The sequence below is a fragment of the Sceloporus occidentalis genome, unplaced genomic scaffold, assembly GCF_023333645.1.
Source record: "Sceloporus occidentalis isolate IW3139 unplaced genomic scaffold, rSceOcc1.0.p SCAF_166, whole genome shotgun sequence".
In the NCBI taxonomy this organism is placed as follows: Eukaryota; Metazoa; Chordata; class Lepidosauria; order Squamata; family Phrynosomatidae; genus Sceloporus; species Sceloporus occidentalis.
The window spans coordinates 82214-103571 of NW_028317146.1; the positions used below are offsets into that span (position 1 = coordinate 82214).

At 34.2% G+C, this 21358-nt stretch overlaps 1 protein-coding gene across 1 annotated transcript in view; it reads right to left on the reverse strand.

Moving 5' to 3' along the window:
• LOC149279414 (dihydropyrimidine dehydrogenase [NADP(+)]-like) overlaps positions 1-21358 on the reverse strand; it is a gene marked incomplete at its 3' end in the record, with an annotated part of 261334 nt that overhangs the window by 52054 nt on the left and 187922 nt on the right. Inside the window, exons 14-16 of the mRNA XM_089501186.1 lie at positions 15024-15188; positions 8618-8686; positions 3438-3521 (exon numbers count right to left, since the gene is read on the reverse strand). Of these exons, the coding sequence (XP_089357312.1) occupies positions 3438-3521; positions 8618-8686; positions 15024-15188 (318 nt within the window). The remainder of the gene's footprint in view (positions 1-3437; positions 3522-8617; positions 8687-15023; positions 15189-21358) is intronic.

The window sequence follows — 21358 nt, forward strand, 5'->3', positions numbered from 1 at the left end:
TTTAGCTTGCGATCCAGAAAGCAATGTGAATAAAAAGGGCCTACAAACAACATGGATGTCCAAGAATAATGCTGGTATTTTGGAAAATTGCTTACCTTCTTTTGATTCAAAGGACAAATATTTTTGTTTCTATTAAAACAAGTACCGTAGTTTGATCTGTGAATGTTTTTCAGTCAGATGCTAAATTACATTGGAAACAATTTAGACATTAAATGGTGCTCAGGAAATAAATTGTAATACTTAATTCTGCTGCCTTCTTTTGTGCCCATTATGGACTATTAACAAGTTAACAATAACAACAGGATTATAAAAAGCCAAAGTAGATACATATTGTGGAAGACAATCTTTTGTATTTCCAAATGATTATTGGTTGTTGGGGCACTTAATGCTTAGTGAACCTTTGCATTGCAGTCACATCGTTGCCAGCTGCTTTGTATGCAATGACAAATAGTAAAATGAATTATTTCAACTGCTAACTGTCCTGAGTAGTGGAATTTTCTACTGAATATGACACCGTCCTTGTTATCTTACTAAAACACTTGGTTAGACATGACTGCCTGGCTCTGCTGCTTAATGCGACAAAAAAAAAACAAAAACGCATGGTGTCTCTGCTATAATTTCCCTGAATTTTTATTCCAATCAGTGCTTGCACATCCACAGGTTTAGCATAGTAACTTCTGCTTTGTCTTCTATATATTTCCATTTTAAAATGTACACAGAACACTGAGCCAGAAGACTGTGCTAATTAACAAAATACAAGACCAAATATAATATATATATATATATATATATATATACAGACTTCTTAATCACCAAGTATAATGCTCTCGAGGCGATAGTATATCAGGAGCCATGGGTGTTTGAACTAGCCACTAAGTAGTATACTTAACCATTACACCAGCAAGTGGCTTTTTGGTTGCTGGCCTCTCAGCCTCCCCATGGACATAAGATACCTGTCTGCTTCTGCCACTTGTTAAGGCAATCAAGGGCCCATAAATACCTGGGTAGACTTCTAGCTCAGAGTTGGAGCATTGTGTTCCTGGTCCTGTTTGTAGTCTGTGGATGTTTGCTTATCTGGATTTTGACCACTTCAAAGTGCCAAAGCTTTTTAAACTGCAGTTGTGATAAATAAAGTGCTGTATGGAGTATTCCAAAAGACTTAGTTCTTCACAATCATAGCCTTAGAAGCAGGAGTGTGATGAAAATAAAAACGTCTGGGCAAGGTAACAGATACATCTATATATTTTAAAAACATTGAAAAGTATCAAGTTCAGGGTAAAAAAATGCCTGACGCCTTTCGTCAAGACTATGACTTCATCAAGGGCTTCACCATGCATGATCTCTGTTTCCAAATATCCTTGATACTCTGTTTCTGCTTTTGTTGTACCTATTCAGATTGGAATAATCCTTGCAGAGAAATCTACGATTAGGGAAGTATTGTTTTTTTAAGTACTTTTACTCTAGACATCTGTCTGCAACTCAACACAGCAACATCCGTCTGCCTCAAAGCTAGATCCTGCCCCTGCACAGGGACTCCAACCTGACCCGGCATGGTGCCCCTGACATGGTGTCTGCATGTGATTTTCTACATAGATTTTAGGCCTGTTATTTTGAAGTGCTGACTTGTATTTCCGTATGATTGCCACAGATTGACTAATTTATTTTTTGGGGGGTTACAGACCCCTTTGGTCCAAACCATTTCCACTGGGATGATTCATACATTTTCAGACCTTCAAAGAACCAGGTCCGGGACAAGGACCTCCAGTGATGGAAATTTGCCTTTTACTTCTCACAGATCTAATCACCTTGATGATAGAACGTTCACATGTATCTATTGAATAAATTCTTAACAAAAAGAAACACTAGGTTTTTCTTCACGGTGAAGAAGCCAATCTTCACAAGGCAAAATGCGTTGTGTTTAAGATGTGGTGGAAGTGGCCTTGATGTGAGACAAAAAGAAGAGGGACGGAGGAATAAAGCTGAGCTGATTTGAAGGAGTCGTGTTGAGTGTATCTACTCTGCTCTTCCCAGAGCTGTCCACACGCAAGTGCTTTTAAACAATACCTCTCGCTTATTGACCACATTACCTGAGATTCCTTGGAAGAATGGTGGGAATTAAGTCCCATAATACATATATATACTAGAGTCTTTTTTATAGCTCTAGCATAAAAGGTCTTAATAAGTATTTTATGTTTATGGTACTGTTGAACAAAATAAGCATATCAAGGAAAACAATGCTTGAAATGTCTTTAAAATTAGCCATGTTTTGTTAACATTTATGTTATTTGTAACCAGTAATCTACCACTAATTACAGATATCTTTTCTTATATTTTAAAAGACTATTCATATATGTGCTTGATATCAGGGAATGTATCAGGTCTGTTTAATGTTCATATTTTATATTCTTATCTATTTCCTTAAAATTGATGTTTTATTGTTTTGTATATTTGTTTCTTTATCTGAAATGCAAAATAAAATGTTTTCACTAAATTGTCTATTTTCTGATAAGAAATATTTCAACTAACTGACTTAAGAATTGTAAAGGGTCTATGCCAGCAAGTTTAAATCATAGGTGGACTAGTTGGCCTTGTACAAGGAATAATTAAAACCATAGTTTCAGGAAATAGTAATAATTTTAAAGTGCTTTAGATGGGACAAACGTACACTTTGTGTGGGAAAAGTGTCCTTGAAATGCACAGATTTGGTTGGTTTTAGGTTGAGTTGTTTTAATTTATAAAAACCCACCCAAAAGCCCTTCATTTAGTGAATAACCCCCTTGGGTACAATTTGAGTTAAAATGTAAACTGTAATGTTTGTCATATCCAATGTATTAAATCACTTTTCTTTGGGCAGGTTAATGTTCTGATTAACATTGGACTCTTTTTAGTGCAAATCAAGTGTGATAAAATCTAAATTAAATAAAAATATATATATGCTAATGTCTTAAAATTCATTTGTAGCTCCCAGTGCTCATCTACAAAATCATGTGCTAGGAAATCTAAAACACTATTTGTTCTGTGCGCCATTTAGCACAAAATCACAATGAGTTTCAGCATTTGGTACAATATTTTGCTTCAGGGACCTTGGATCAACATTAAGATTGAATACAAACATACTATTTAAAGTCAGCTATTTCTGCCTCAGCACTAAAAAAACTATTTGCTATACATTTGCTTTAATTATATATATATATATATATATATATATATATATATATACACACATATGTATATATATTAAAGCACATTCCAATTCTTGCTTTATAAAACTAAACACATTCTTTTTCATGTTGTTTTTGAATTTTTGTTATTTTCCACATTTTGAAATAAATATTGTAATAGTTTTAACATTCATTCATTCATTCTTAGTGTATTATTTTGTATGAAACAACTGCTGTAAATGTGTTTACTGAGAAACAAAAGAAAAATACTCTTACTTGTCCACAAGCGAGTCCCATGCCCCTCTCTCCCATTCCATGGGGACAAGAAAGATTTAGTTCCAGAGCATCCGCGCCAGAGGCCTGTAAGATATGCAAATCAGACCATGATTTTATATACATACACACACACACACACACACACACACATATATATATGTATTACACAAATATACATATATATATATATATATATATATCATTTGTCGTATGCTTTCTGGAAGGGTTGCCTTTACATTTTGGGATAGTAAACTTCTGTGATGACATGAAAAATCATACGGCATTTTTTAGGACGTTCTAGCTGTTAGGTTCATAGATGCAATGACAAAAATATATTTGGGACCTTAATTTGTGAAATGAATTTGCTGCTCTATGATGAGACCTGTTTAAATGTCATATTTTTTCAGTCAATCACAGAAGCAGTACAGCCTGTATAGAGGTTAATATTTTCTCCAAGTTTTCATTATTACATTTGTGAAATTGGTAAGCCACAATTATCTAGTTTTATATGATTGTGTACTGCAAAATATCCACGTTCACCTGGCAATGTATAATCTACAAAAAAATTAAGTAAAACCACATACTGCTTTTACCTCCCACATAATGGAGAACACAGCTGAACAAATAATTTACATGGAGTTTAAGATATCCTATATTATATTTATATTGTATTATATTTGGAATTTTGACTGCACTGTAACATTTTTTGCAATTTATTGCTCATACAGGATATTAGTAATCTAAATGCATAATCCACTGCTACAGCCATTATGTTTATCACCTCTTCTATATAATAGGAGATCATAAAGATCATTTATGTTTTGCTTTATATATTGCTTATGATAAACATTGTGAAAATAACCCATCTACAGGGCCGTCTTTAAACTTAACAGGCCCCACGGCAAGCGTCCTCCATGCCCCCCAGCTACTGGCACAGACCTCTCCACTAACGCTTCCTCCACAGTCTATGTGCTGACTACTGCTAAAAACCAGGATGTGAGGAGTGAGACCCCAGGCTGTCCTGGGGCAACTGCCCATCTAGCAGCCTATCCTTGTTCAATGAGCCTGTTAAGTAATTAACTAATAATCCACCATTTCTTCCAAAGCATGTCTAGATATGTTTAGCTGTAAGCAATGTTTTATTTATTTTATGGATGCTCAACTATTACTTGAAACTATATATCTTTTCGATAAAGTAAATGGCTGTTCCTTTTTACTTAAAATATAAGACTATTTTTTTACATTAAATATATGTTGCAGAAATCCTATCATTTTAGCTCTTCCTAAGCCTGCTAAGTGTTTTATTTAATAAACATTACATTTTATAGCAAACTCACAAAAAAGTGTAAGTTCTAGTAAATTCACCATCCCATTAATTGCTAAAAGTTCAAACCAAATTGATTTAAATGGTGATTTGATTAAGGAGAAAAAGCAGGACTAAAGTTGTATGTCTGAGGCTGTTGATGTGAAGATCTGTCATCAAGTCAAGTCTCTTTGAGAACTACAACCCTATAAACTTGTTGACTACCTATTTTTGGTACTTATCCAGCCCTTCCTCTTAGACACCTTGTAGATTTTATAACTTGATATTGTTATATTGGCCTTGGGATACAATGTTGCCTTTGCTTGATTCTAATTGTTCTTCCAACTCTGATTGTCTGCATTGTCAATGGATTGGCTTTCATTCAGCTTGCCTTGACAATGGATAGTTACCCCTACTACCATCATTAACTAAACTTACCTTTACATTTATCTTGGCTCATTAAACACAATGCTGGCTAACTCTTACTAATTGCTCCATTTAGATTTAGGATTAATGCACACATTACAATTGCGTTCAACATGAAATCATTAAGTACCTATTACGGTCTTGCTCTATTACCATACTGTTATCAGTCATTAATATGTTCAGTTGTTCGTGTGTAACTTAGTTTAATTCAGCTCTTTGTGAGCTATGTCTAACTTTTTTTTAATGGAAAGCACAGCTGATTTTTTAAAACAAATATCTACCAAAATATCTCAATACTGGCTGTCACTGTCACATTAAGAAGGCCTCTAATTCCTGCTTTCTATATTACCTAACATGTGTTGCTAATTTCTTCAGCGATGTCTCTTGAATAACAACATTTGGCAAAGTACTAATGTAAACATGCATACCATACAACCGTTGGTACTGAAAATCAGTCCCGAAAAAATAAACATGGTTGGAATGATATGATGTGGTGACTGTACAACCTGAATTATGGTTGTTACAATAAAGTTGACAATCATTATGCAGGGCCTTTAGCATATATCACATTGCTAGAATAGGCACAGGCATTTTCCCCAGATATTTGAGCCAGTTGTTTGAGGATATGTGCACCCCAATAGGAAGGTTAACGGTATGGTATGATGGGGTTAAGGAAGTCAGTTGACACACCATTGTCCAATCTTGGCAGTAGCCCATCTAAGTAACAGGGTCTGTAGTTTGAGGGGGCAGCTTCAGTATCATATTGGAAAGAAGGAGAAGAACACACTCAGCATATGAGTAAAAAAAACCTGAAAGGGCTCTTGAAATATAGGATAGAAGGGGGTATTTTTAAATTCACATGTGACTTCTGAAGCTCTTATGGAACCGTACTTAGCCATATGTATGGTTGGATTAAATAGCACAAACAGTATTTGCAAAGCTGAAACATAGTCAACTCTTCCTATCACTGTTTTAGGTTATAAACCAAAACACAAACAGGACAAATTAAAATATGCATCTTAAAGTTTTCTGGATATACTCTCCTAGAGGTCTATGCCCACCCTCCAAATAGGATATCTGCAAAGGCCATGAATTTATATTTGTGGGTGAAAAAGTAGGATTGGTAAGAAGTTGGAGGCACCAGGCTGGGTGTGGATAGAGCACAACTTTAGGTGAGTATCAAAGCATACGGGGCAGATTTGGTGACTTTCCAGGTAAGTTACAGGACAAATGTCTGTTCTAGGTTAAAACAATTGATTGCAACACACCTACCCAACTATCACTCTTGACACATCTAGTAAATCAAGTGAAAAGAGAGCAATAGGAATATTTCCAATGGTGATGCATGGTGCCCTAATTCCTAACTACTATGTGATTTTGAAAATGTCCAGCCCTGCTATTCACAGCCATTCCTGTAACTAAAGTAAATTATCTATTTATCCAGCGAATTGACAAAACCATTGATCATGTAAAATGTAAAAAATGTAATAAAAGTGTATAATCAGGAACTTTTTAATATTTCTGTTTCTCTATTACCAACAAAGTAATGTAAATAGAACCAAAACCAGGTTCAGAGTGTTTTACTGACATGTTTGAAAAGCATATGTGCAATATTAGCTATTGCTAATTAGCAATTTATTAATAAATGGCTTTTGGTTAATTAAGGATTTTTAGCTATTGTGTGTCAACAGTCCCCATCACTATAACTTAACGTATGATAAGCTAAGAGTGATAGGAGGAGCATTTAAGATATTTCAGGGCATCAGCATGTTTAAAACTACATGCCATCATTTTTTTGTTCACAGTAAAAGCATCCCGATGACTGCACAATTCATGCTATAAGAACATCTAGCAAATGAGTCTTAGCCTTAACATATATAATCCATTTTGTAAGTGACCTAAACTACCGCTTAATGACCTTACTATGCTTTCAGCTCTTGACCCTTGCTGAGCATAGCCCTTAACATTAAGAATTATTGTTTAATCAATAATATACAATTGACCCACTCCGGTTCAGGACATGTCTGTTGGAAATTGCCTTATATCAAATACCTACCATTGGGTTAAAATATACTTAAAGCCCATAAACCAATATAAAAGGCTACTAAGGAGATTATTTTGTAATATTTTTGTGCAAATCAAATATCAGGACATTAAGCAAGATTTTGATTTTTTTTTTATTTTTTTAAACACGCTACAGTACTGCACAATAAATTGTTAATGCACATCCCCCTCCCCAAATTGACATCCATTAAAGATGAAAAGAACACTAAGCACCTCACCGTTCTAAAAAAAAGAGAGCAGACTACATAATATAGTCATTCATCATAGTCAGCTTAAAGTAGTATGCCTCTTGTCAAGCATGGGTTTCACAAAAGATTTCATGGTCAATTAGGTAAATACAGGTAGAAAATGGACCAAGTCCTGGAGATCAGAAAGCCAATTACTGATTATGTTTAATTTTGCCTCCCTAAATCCCAGTAGTGATTTTTTTTTCTATGGTAGGTTTACGCTGTACAGCAAAAAAACGATAGTCTACAGAATGTAGCTGGATGCATTAAAACACTTTGTGAGGCAAAACCAATTAGCAATCCATTACAGTAAGCATATAGTGGAAGCACAAAATGCACATAGCTGTGCTATTTTATGTTGGTTTAAAATAGCCCTGAAAAAATTGAGGGACACCTATAAAATTATGGTGGAAATAGACTAATATTGTCTGGAAAATACACGGTAAGCGTTTTAATTGGATTTTTTAGAAACTTAATTTAGATATGAGAAGACTCCTATCCTAACACTAAAGTCAGTGATGATCATGTAACGCAATCAAATAATAAAACACTAGCAAATAATTAAACAAGTGTTAATGGTTAGGTGTGGATTTGACATAATGTAGATTCTCTAGCAGTTAAAGAGTAAATGACTATATAATATTGTGGATTCTCTAGCTGTTGAAGAGTAAATGGCTATAGATGTCTATACAACTTTAAAGGAGTAGAAACTGATAAACCCTCTTGCATCCATGTAACCTTACTGCTTTAAATTGTTGAAAAAAACAATGTAAATGTGTAGGAAAGTCTTATAAATAGGACAAAGCTGATGCTTGGGCTACCTTTTTTTTCCCCTTAGGACTGGGGCTTCTTGGTCACTTATGAAGACTTTTAAGGTAAGAAAACCTTGATTTTATTGTCATATTAATTATTGTACCAGAATGTGAAAGTATATCTAGACTCCCAATATTGTCAACTAGTCATGACCATACTTTATTTTTAGGACTGCTGTGGGTGGGTGGGGGTTCATCTTAACAGTACTTTTACCTACTCGAGTGAATATTTTTTGACGTTTATGATAATTTTCACCAGGTATAACAGTTTGAAAAGTATACTAAATTTCTGTGTGCCAATGCTAACAAGTAAATGGGAATGGCTGATGCACAATGCATATTTTTTACCTGTGCCATTTTGGAAAGTTCTGTCCAATCATCCTTGTTGTAACTGCACATAATGCTTGCAATAAGGATCTGGAATGCAAGAAAAAAATTATTATTGTACAAAATATCTAAAGGCACTCTAAATCAAACTACATTACTTCAAGGAAGCGATACCATGACAGAGGTGGCTTTTTGCCTTATTAATTTAGGTTTCTTGAACTTTAAAGGTTTTATTGATTTCCAGATGGACCTTGTATTTACAGAAAAAAGTCTTAATGTGACCTAATCTCTGGTTTGATGGAACCTTACACAATAATCATTGGAGCAGATCAGATAAAGCTTAATGTACTCATTAAAACATCCAAGTTTGTACAACTTCCTTTGAGAAAAGGTACCTGACAGATAAGCTATTTGAAGCTACTTTAACTATATATAAGAAAATATCTATATTATCAATAAATGCAATGTGAGATAAAGGAGAAGTAAGCTGCTGTCCTAAGGGGTGCGGTACAACAGCACACATAAATTAGTTCAGTTATGTCCAAGGGATGCACACAGGGGCATAACTAGAAACCACAGGGGCCTGTACATAAATTGCCCTGGGCCCCACCAACTTCACCAAACAACACCTTTGGCCTCAAGCAGTTTATCAGTGCCATCCTGACCACCAAACAGCCTGCCTGTGCCATCTTTTCTATGTCAATTCCACTTCTAACTGCATTCATAGAGTGCTAGGGATCTATTTTTCTCACATTATTATCTTTTCCTCCCTTGTGGATTCCCATATGATCCCCTGCTATACTTGTATGTGGGGAAGGGGCCAGGGAGATTAGTTAGGAGATATTTAGGGATTTTGTCTTAACTAATAGGCTAGCCTAGTATATATACACGGACACGAAGAAACAAAGATTAGTTGCCACATTTGTTTGTTCGTTATTTAGTGATATACATATATATTCATTGAAATATACAAAAGTGAGTACACCCCTCGCATTTTTGTAAATATTTTATTATATCTTTTCATGTGACAACACTGAAGAAATTACACAGCTACAATGTAAAGTAGTGAGTGTACAGCCTGTATAACAGTGTAAATTTGCTTTCCCCTTAAAATAACTCAACACACAGCCATTAATGTCTAAGCCTTGGCAACAAAAGTGAGTACACCCCTAAGTGAAATGTCCAAATTGGGCACAATTAGCCATTTTCCCTCCCCGTTGTCATGTGAGCTGATCCTGGCAAGCAGAGCTGTGAAGTGCTGTTAACACACGCTATTGACGAGAGGATACAAAGAGAACAATTTAAGATTTTGAATGCAATCAGGAATCTTTTCATTTTATTTTATCACAACGGACTTTCAAAACTTTTATCCTGATTTCTACCAGGACTAAGGATTTTTCAGGTTTAATTTATTTATTCATTCCCTTTACGGATTTTATTTGCATGTATTTTTATCATTGATGAGATTTTTATTTTCATTTGTTTTTTTGCTAAATTGTGTTTCTATGTTTCTATGTTTCTACCACCTACTGACTAATTTATTTCTTCACTTTTTATATTAGTTATTTTAATTTAGCGCCAGCTCACTGGGAACTTGGTCAGATGTACTATTTCTTGTCGGTGTTCGTAGTTTTCTATAAACGTTGTGGACACCATTTGAGTGTGTGCAGCTATAATCCATTTCATCCTCCACTGTGTGTACTGTTATTCCACCATTCTAATTATATGCTTATTCATGTAGCTCTATGGTTCAGTAACTATCAAAGCTACCTAGATTATACATATATGTATATGTGCAAAAATCCTTTAATCCCACCAATGATAGGCAAGCCAATCTTTTCTGATCTTTACTTTAAAGGACAGTACATTAAACAATCAATAAGTTATCAAAGTAAGACTTTCATATATACAAGCAAAAAAGACAAAAAATAAATGTATTGTTCTTACAGGTTAATGTCTAACAAGATTGAACCTATGGTAATGTCTGTCTGCACTCTTATATAACATATACAGACAGATAAGAATCAGGACCTGTGCATGCTACAGACACTGCAATCCATTCTGTATTTCTGTGAAGGGATGTATTAGCATACACAAGTCTGTAGTTATTTATCATAAATTAAATACCCAGGAACTGAATAAATTAGATATTTTTTTGAAGAAGTTGAATATAAATAACAGGGTACCATGCTACCTAACAAAGTGCAGCTAAGACACATGTATAGCTCAATCAAAGCTTGTTGGTACTAACCAGACTGTAAACAGAACGTGGGTAGAATATTTACCATTGTAAGAAACAGTGAAAATCAAGGCATCAGTTTGTTATTCAAGATATAAGGTACATTTTTTATTAGGCAAAAGCACAAGGATGTCAGGGGTATGCTTCTGTAAATTAGAAGTGGCTGAGTTAGACTTTGTTAGATGATATTCATGAAGCCTAAAATTCCTCTGGGATCACACCAAAGACTATAGAGTCTGGAGTATTGGAAGCTGTCAAACAGTTGTTAATTTAATTTACAAATTTATTAATTAAAGAAACACTGTCTGTATTCAAATTCTTATTAGCAGACAGAGAACTGTGAAATTTCAAAAGGTAATATGCAAGAAAAACAATTATTAGCCTGTATAAAGTTCTAGTTAGTATGACATCATATCAGATATGGACCATTCCATTCCATTCCACGGACCATGGTTAACTGATATATTTTATCTCTATTTGTGTCATCACCATCCTTATCTGGCCTGAATATCACTGTATGATATTTTTTTTAGAATGGAATCACTCCTGCCAACTAATCTACCAAAACCATTGATGGTGCTTGATGTCTGCCACGACAACCTCTACTCTAAGCTGATCGCTCAGCAAGACTGTTTTTTTCTGTTTTATTTAGTTTAGATATGTTTGGTCATTAAATATTTGTATATTTTTAGAAATAATTATAGCATGTAATGTGAGATATATACACTGATAAGCAGATATGACCCTGATCGATTGCTTGAACAGTTTTAGAAGTAATTTTGGAAACAGAATTTACCGTCATACTAAACCTTTTTCTCAAATGTGGTATATGTAAAATTGTGACCATACATTTATTTTTATTTTTTTTAAATATGGTTTTGTCTTTGAATTTGCTAATAAAAGCTAGTAGAAGTATTATTAAACACTCATCTACAGACACCAGAAATCCCTCAGAAATCTCATGGTGCTTTCACAACCACAAGGGATTCTGGGTAGGCACATGCAAATAAGGTTAACAATTATCACCTTTGCCTCTATATCTATATTCTTCTACCCCTTAAATTTAAGTGGAAGGGTTTCCATCACCTTTTACCCACCATAACTTATCTAATAAAAGCTGTTAGACAAAAACTAGAAAATCTTTGTATAATGAGCAACATTTCTAAAAGGAAACATTGTGTGAGCGACTTCTGTGGAAAACCTCTGTACATAGTCAAAAAGTCCTTTTAGCAGGAAGCAAGCTGATGCAGGTCACATGATTCGATGGCAAACGGAAAGTAGACCATTGACATGCATGATTTTTCAAGCTAGTGTCTCTTGACACACACACCATGTAATAATGGTTAATAATATTGTAAAATAAATGCAATATCCTAGGGTTAATAAATATACATAATATACAATTAAAATGTGTTAGTTATTTTGTGTACTAATGTAATGATGTATGGCCCTTATTAAAGAAAAAAAACAATCAAATTATTTGCAATGACAGGGTTGTGTCTATGCGACCCCCAGGAATTATCTTGTTATCAATTTAATAATCGGACATTGAAGTAAATAATACCATCCACTGACACCGGTAACACTGTCTCTCTAGGGAAATACATGTCTGTAGGATCTGTCAATCTAGATAGATCCAGACATATTAAACACTGCACCTTCAGTCTATAAATCTATTCTTTCGGTGCTACCATAATAAGAAAATTCTGCATAGTGATAAAGACCAGCAATTTAGAATAGCTTGACATAACTGACCTGCATTCTTTGCCATTTTCTGAGATTTCCCCCCTTTCTTGTATGAATAATTTAATCAAACATTAACCTTTCACCTTTTTTTTTTAACTGTGTGGATGAGCTTTGAATATTTAACCCCTTAATGCAAAGCCCGTACATGTACGGGCTCAAAATGCATTGTTTTCAATGGGTTTAGGGACCGCCCATTGTCCTTAAGGGGTTAATTTAATTTGAAATCCAATACCCGATGATAATATTGGGAAAGATGGGCTATTTAAAGTTATCTAAGGGCAAGGGTTAAAATTACCTATATAGCTTGTAGGTACAAAATATACAGAGTAATGTATCGCCTTCATAGACTGGTTATCATTGTGTGTGTTGCATATTTATAACATTTTACTATTAAGTCATAATGTATTTTATTCGTACAAAGTAATATTTTTGAAATGAAACTAGCACCTGTTACGGAGAGTAAAAAGTCTATAATTTTAAAAACAGCACAATTTAATTTACATGGAGATTCAAACGTTTAGCTCATTCATTCTGATATGTGCCAGTATATGATACAGGTTTATTTATCAAGAAATTGAGTTCATATAAAACTTTCTTGTGGAGAAAGTTTGCCAGGGACTGTTTGCTACATGGAAATCTGCTGGGCTACATAGGAGGGCATTTCTCTGAGTTGATGTTTAGGACTAAACTTTACAACAGTTGGGAGTTTCTTGGCAAATGATAAAATCATAGAGTGCTAGCAAGGCCAAATATTAACTGCAAGTGTAATTTATAAACTTGGAGTTTAGTGAATTTTGGTCTAGGTTGTGTCTTTGACACAGAGTGCCTATTATGAATCGGAGGAGCAAAATCAATCAATTCAGATTCCAGACCTTACTTTTTAATCACTTTAATAGATGAGATAGAAATATTACTGCCAGCGAACATATTTCATAGTTTTTTTTTTTTCCATTCATTATCAATCTCTGCTTCAAGATACCTGGCCCCAGTAGAAGAATTCAGTATTGTGTTGTCCTTGAATATAACTTAATGACACAGTTTAGCTCTTCTTGACATCACACCTACAGACATGTATAGATTCATGCCACAGTAAAGCTAACTTTACTTGACAGCTGCATAGATTAAGTACACACCGTAATGTTCCAAATATCATATACTTATTATAGTATTATAGTTATATAATAGTACATAATTTATAATAACAGAGCCATGTGCTCTACAAGTGGGTTGTGTTACTAAGACTGGCAGATACGCTTAGGATGTCCAGGGAGGGCTCTATCTATATTAATGTTTGTTAAAAGGCCTCTGATTCATTAATGTGTGGAAACTTCAAGAGCAGCATGTGGTCTACAGACTTAATGGCAAATTATTTGTGGATAAGTCTGGCTTATTCATTCAAAAATTCTTATGTCAGACAGGTACAAATTACTGTGGCATTCTGCTTTTTTAACCCTTTAATGACAAAGCCGGTACATATACAGGCTCAAAATGCATTGTTTTCAATGGGTTTAGGAAACACCCATTGTCCTTAAGGGGTTAAAAACTATAGTTTTTTTATACCATCAAATAAAAGGATTACACTTTGTTCACATCTGACCTTTCACAAAACTAATTACAAGATACACGTGGAAGCTTACATACCTAACTTTGTTCCATGACAGGAAGCGGTAAAAGAAAAACCCTAGTTGCCATAGTGACCAGTTCCTATATAACCATGCAATTTAGCATATGTCTAGTCTATTTGTAGCTTTGTATGTGTGCCCAAAATGCATCTCAATCACAACAGACAATCAGGTGTGGACAATGTATCAAACACAATTTAGATATTTTTAAAGGCATTTTTTTTAAATTCAGATCACTTTTTAAGTTAAGCTGAGGTCCATCAGCATAGCATTTTCAAAATTATTAAATATATATATAAATATCATAGAATTATTAAAGTTGAGATAATATCAGTCATCAAATACAGACATTGGCCACTATTGTTGTAATAGATATTTTATAAATACTGTATTTTGGAAGAAAAAATAAAATCTTAAAGTTTATCTGGAGCATCAAGATGGTTTATTCATTAAAAAGTAAGTATTGTTAAATTCTACTTTCACCTCATTAATAATCCATTATGTAGGGCCAACCCTGGAGAGTCCATGATGTGAGAAGGGCAATATGAACCTAGAAAGGCACTCTGAACCTAGGTAGTGCATAAATGCTTTTATTCCACTGCAACTGTTTTGCAATTCATGGTTTGGTAAATAAATCCCAATATGATTCTCTAAAATCCAATGTATTATGAAATTTATTAACAGACTTTAAGAGCTTGTTAGTCTTCTTGTATCGCACAGCTCCAAAGTACTGAAACACTATACACATTTTCATAGAGTAGCTATACCATTCTTTTTTGTGCACAGTGTTTTACAACATTGATAATTAAACAAAACTTACGTGTTTTGGAAAGTCCTTCTTCAGCTCAGTGATGGACTGGCACCAATATGCTGTGGTCTTTTCACTAATGAGCTCTATATTTAGGAAGGATCCTTGTCCTGGGCCATATAAAGGACCTGATGTTGTTCCACGAATAATCCGTGGAGAAACATTTGTCACTATATCCTACAAGAGAACAGAAATTCATTTTGATTAATCTTGGAATATTAGTACATATGAACAGAAAACAGGAGAAGTATGGCTGAAGAAGCAGGGAAGTAGAAAGAACTGGATTACTGTCCAAGAAAGAGGATGGCACGTGACACTTTGAAACCCAAAAAACCCAAATACATAAATTTACTTAATCGCATTCATCCATCATGATGTTCCATGTCATGATTTTCTGGGTACAATACATATAACATGAGGGCATGGAACCTTGGATGCAAAGGGGTTAAATGGCTTAAATTTTTTGAAAAAATTGGAACTTGAAGCATTGTGCACCAATGTTGTCCAGGACCATGTTAAGATTGATAGATTATGGACAATTTCCATCTGGGCTGAGTAAACGTTGTAAGGTGCTCAGAAAATGTGTCACCTAAATGCCGTAAATGCCTTTGGTTGGTTACTGGATTTTGGGGAGAGATTCTCATCTTGTGAATACCGCATCAGATGGCTCTGATAGATTTTGTTATAATTGCTGGTATTAAAAATCTGGTTGGCTGCAACTCCCCCCCAACTATTTCTCGTTTGTTTGCCAAACTTGCTAATTTCTTGCTCCTCTAATGGACTTTAGTATTACATAATAAGGATGTTCTTGGGTAAAAATGTTATGCCATATGGTAACCATATATATTGACACTTTACCACTCTCAACAGAATAAAATTAGGAGAGTATTTGTTCATTCGGAATGGTATCGCGTGAGGAGCCTGTAACATTCTTTCGGATAGTATCAGTTTATTTCTCATGTTAGTGTCAGGTTTCCCTTCTACATTGTCAGAAGGGGCATGCAAATTTGATGCTCATCACTCACAATCCTTATGTAAAGGTATCCGGTCTGAGTTATGTGTTTTTAGTTATTGTGTTTTCTTTCATTTGCTATATTCAAATGTATATTTCTGGTTAGTATAATCTGCTGATTCAAGGGTGTTGAAGCTGTCTGCAGATGTACCATGTCATGTAATGCAGACACTGTTTTGGGTCCCCCTGTCTCTCTTTGGCCATCTTGATCTATCTATTTGCCTTGTGATTTCTTCCAATAAAAAGTTTTTTAAAAAAAAAAAGAATTTTGCATTTACTGTAAGTATGTTTGTATCGAAAATGGCACAAACTACAAAGGTCACTCATAGTCTTTTGCAGCCCCATTTCCATTTTTTTTTTTTAAATTTTTTCTGGATTGTGTCTATGCCCTCAAAAGCTTTTTACCTATTGTCTTTCTGTATTTTACACCCATTTCAAGAGCTTGGAGCCTTTCCTTTTTTTATTATCTATTTCAGTGAGGAAAATAATAGATATGTAATCTGAAAGCAAAATAAAGGAAGAAGAGAATATAGAGTTCCCTTGCAGAAAAAATGGAATTTAAGAAGAGAGGACCACATGTACACTCTGGAGCTTCAAGGAACCAACATACATAATACATAAAGTTTATCTAATCGAAGATTAACAATACTCTGTACATAACCATCGTCTGCAACAGTTTATGAGATCTCTAATGATATAGCATGAACCCTATTAGCACTCAGCAATTAAGGTCAATTTACATATTTTAATTAAGAGCCACCCTATATGAAACACTTAAGGTAATAAGCATACTAACTGGATTTCATAACATTTGGACATTTCTTTTCCCACTAGATAGACAGGAAGCCTTCATTTGCATTAATTAGCTCTGATCTGCATATGTTTGATAAGGCATAACCTCACCACATAAGATTATTTATTCCCAAATCTGCCAAATGTCACAGTTTCTGAGGATAGAAAGACACTTCCTTCTCATGGACTATAAATTGTATTCTTCATTTACATTTTCAAAATATTTTATTGCCATTCAATGAAGTTTTGCATTTTGACAGAGTTTTAGAGATCAGGTGGTTAAAATATTAGCGGTTTTTGTTTTTAGTAATAACATTACAAATTAGCAGACAAAACTGCACAAACCTAGTTTCCTAATCTCTTTATATTGCACATGACATTTCAACATCCTTAGCCCTTAAGGAAATCAATAGGAGTGATAATGACATCTTGGTAAAAGAGGACTTGATTTTGTGTTTATCTCATTGAATGATCCAATGACAAAATGAGCTCCATTGTTTTCTTTTGCAATCAGCCCATAAGACTGATGGAGTGTTATCTGGTTATAACTTAAAAAGCAAATGCCACCATATGGTTTAACCATAATGTTCAGTGTCGGTATTGTCTTTTGCAGAGTCAGAGGTGGTGTCTGTTTTTTGATGTCTAGTATACATGCCTTTAGAAGAATTGTTTCTGAGCTTGCCCAATTATACTGTATCTAATGACATGTCCTAAAGGTTTGCTATAAGTGAAGTCTTCACAAATGCTTGTTGTATATACATGAAATGATCTGCAAACACATTGGCAACTGTGATTTTCTAAAAAGGAGGCTATTTTATACTTCAGTTTGCTTTCTAAGGGTCCACCTATCCCCTAGACAACTGCATAGCCTCACGTCCTGGAATGCGAGTCAGCTCATACACCAGCTTTGAGAGCATAGCTGATGTGGCTCAGCTCCAGTTTAGCTTGACTATACATTTTCACCAACAGCGCAATTGTATTAGTTTCCCTATATACACAGCATAGGAAAAATGGGTAAAAGGTAGAGAATAGATACATTTATAGCAAATATTTTAGCCTTAAGTAATGTAACTTTGAATTTATTAAGAAAAAAATACTTTGTCCAAGAAAATAAGAAAGATGCAGTAATGTTACAAAGCAGAATATATGTGGGAGTAACAGACAAAGCAGGAGAATGATGGGAGACATGTAGTTGTCAAAATTTAATTATAGAAAACATGTAAGGAAGAACAGCATACATTGGACAATAATTACACACACCTACAGACTTGTCAGTGGGACTCAATAATCTGATCCAAAAGATATGTCAGCCACAGTCAATCAGATGTAGTGGGAGTATGTAAAATATTTGTGTGTGATTTGAAGACATGGTTTACTATGGTTGGTTCTCAAATGATCCACAATCACCAGAAAGCTGATTGATTGCATAAACCTTTTCTACATTCCACAATAAAAAAAATACATTATTTATGAAAAACTGAGTAAAGGTACTAGATTGTTTAAACATGGGCTATAGTGTTACAAAATCAACTAATTTCTTCAGGTCTTTCCTCGACAACTACTTGATCCATACTCAGAAGTGGACAATTCATTTTATCTGATTATCAACTTGAATATACTCTGTGTACGTAAGTGCTGTGTTAGTAGGCTTATGGAACAAGGTTAATCTAGACACTATTGTGTTGAACTACAAGTAAAACGCTTCTCATAGTGGCCCGGAATGTTAAAATTGGCCTTATAGAACCCTAGAAAATGCCAATGCTTTTGGACAGGCTTCTAATATTATATTTTGTAGAGCATGAGGAATTTCATTAAAGTCTACTGCAAGCCCCCATGTCTGTTCTACTTTTTAATCCATAACTAATGTGAAAAAATCTAGCTAAATACTGTAACTTATGGTGAAAAGGTATGCAGTGCAAAAAATGATTCAAGAAAACACAACAGGCTTCAACAATAAGACAAATGCCGAGTCAAGAGTTCATGCAAATATTCTACTGTTTATTACACAATAATCTCAGCTGAGAACTTCACAATTGAAATATGTAATGCATTACGGGTGTCCAGACTCTATCCAACAGGACCACACACCTGATTAACATGCAACATGTCAAACACAATAAGTACTGTCATACATGATCACTGAGTGCTGTTTCTAAAAGGAGCTAATATTAGAGAAGTGAATAATAAACCACTGTAAGCAATACAGTTATGTGGCCTAAACAGCTGTCACTTGGGGTGAATATAGTTCTGTTGGTGCTAAATCTGCTAATATTAGTATATTTAAGTTCCTTGGCAATACATATCCCACCTAAGAATATACACATTGACTGTCTACAGAACAAGTCCCAACTGCTTTAGCAATCCAGACAACCTCATCCTGTGGTTACCTTATATCTCTAGATTGTAAGCTTGCGAGCAGGGCTCTCTCCACCAAATGTATCGGTTTGTCTTAGTCTGTCAATTCTTGTCTTGTCATATCCCTTGAATTTATGTATTGTATTAAGCGCTGCGTAAACTGTTGGCGCTATATAAATAAAAGATAATAATAATAATAATAATAATATGCATTAATGTTCTATGAAGAAGGCTGTTTTATATATTCTTAACCTATACATGTTACATCTCATAAATCAGGAACCAATTTGCTTATGATATAAATATATTGCTATACAGCTTTCCCTAAGCTTCATAGATTTGCCCATCATTTTTAATCTAAAACTACTCTGTTTGGTAATTGGTGGTAAACACCACTAACACTATTGATTTAAGATTTTTACTTACAAATCCTAAAATTGTTCTTGAAATAGCCATTTCACGTTTTGTGTTGTCCACGCTCTATCCAATCATTTTTCCATTAGAGTAACTTAATATATATTGATCATGGATCATAAAGCCACTTAGATCTAAACAGCATTGGTTGTTAAAAACTACTGTATGCCATGATTTATTTTCTTAATTTCCCATTTAGGCTCATTAGGTCTTCATGAACATTGGGTTATGATAGATTAACCATGGTCCTGCATATAATCAGTCTATTATGGCCATCAAAGATTGATGGTGGATAATATCATTCAGTGACACAGAACATTTCTGCCTCATGTTTAAATGTCACTTTGTATGCACTTTAATGTCTATCAGGAGCCAAAATACGGGGGCGCCTCTAAGTTTCTAAGACTCTTAAGCACACAAGATTTATGGAGTCATCTCTAACAAAAGCGATATATAAGCAACAAAATACTTTATTTAATTGATATAAAAAGATGGTTAATTTGACATTACACTTGCCTTTATCTGTTCCATACATTTCAACTAACTTTACTTAAAACAGCCGCAAAATAGCAGCAAAAAAACATTAAAAAAACTATAATATAGCATACAGAAAAAGTACCTATTTGTTAAATATCTTGCCCATGCCTACCCCATGGTAGGCATTGATTCAAAGGCCCCCCTCCCCGGAGGATGATAATGTTATGGAGGAGTGCTGACAATATATTGGGTTGGTCCTTGGCCTTTATAGTTATTACAGAAAATATTTGATCCCTGATGTGCTTCAAAAGCCTGGCCGCTTTTGGTCCTCATCTAGCCCTGGATAGGAAACTTGTTTAACATACACGTGTGCATGTGTGAGATTGCTGTGTTAGTGATTAGGCATATCTTTTATAGTGGATAGAAAATATATATTCTTCAATAAAACACTGCTCTCGCCACCAGTTTTTAAAACAGAAAAAGGCATCACAAAAAACGATACTATACAAAGAAAAATGCAGTTAGTTGCTATGGCAACACTCATTTATTGACTTGTTAATTAAACATATGTATAAACATTTGCATCACATTTTTGACTAAGCTTTATCTATCCTTAATTTACAGCTTGTAATTTCTGTAACTGTTTTAATGAGTTTGTCATACAGCGGTGGGTGTCTTTCTTTGTACTTGCTTGCATTACTGAAATTGCTTTCTGTGGTGCTGTCTGGCCATTGAATTACATTAGTTATTATAAAAATAATAAATATTATGTTACAGTTTAAATTAATATGGTAAAATTGAATCTGTGGAATTTGCCTGCGGAGATAGCTACAAACATAAAACTGAGAATCCTATTCCTTCTAACCAATATTTGTGGTTTAAAAGCAAATGAATTGAGAGCTATATGGATAAAATTTATGTCTCCAGGCTTGTATTGTTTCACATGACAGACTGTATATCTGTTCAAATGCACATAGGCTGTACATAAAGTAGAGTGTGTTAATTTAGTATATGTGATATATATATATATATATATATATATATATATATATATATATATATATATATATATATATATATATATATATATATATAGTAGAGTAGAGGTTGTAGCCGTATTAGTCCAGTGGTGTCAATATCAAAAAACAGATGGAATAAGTATCTTGTGATAATACCTTTTTATTGGACTAACAGAATTTTGGAATGACAAGCTTTCGGGAGCTCTTCTCCCTTTCTCAAGTCTAAAACATTTCTCAGTATGTATATATATTATCTATATATACATACACACACCGGT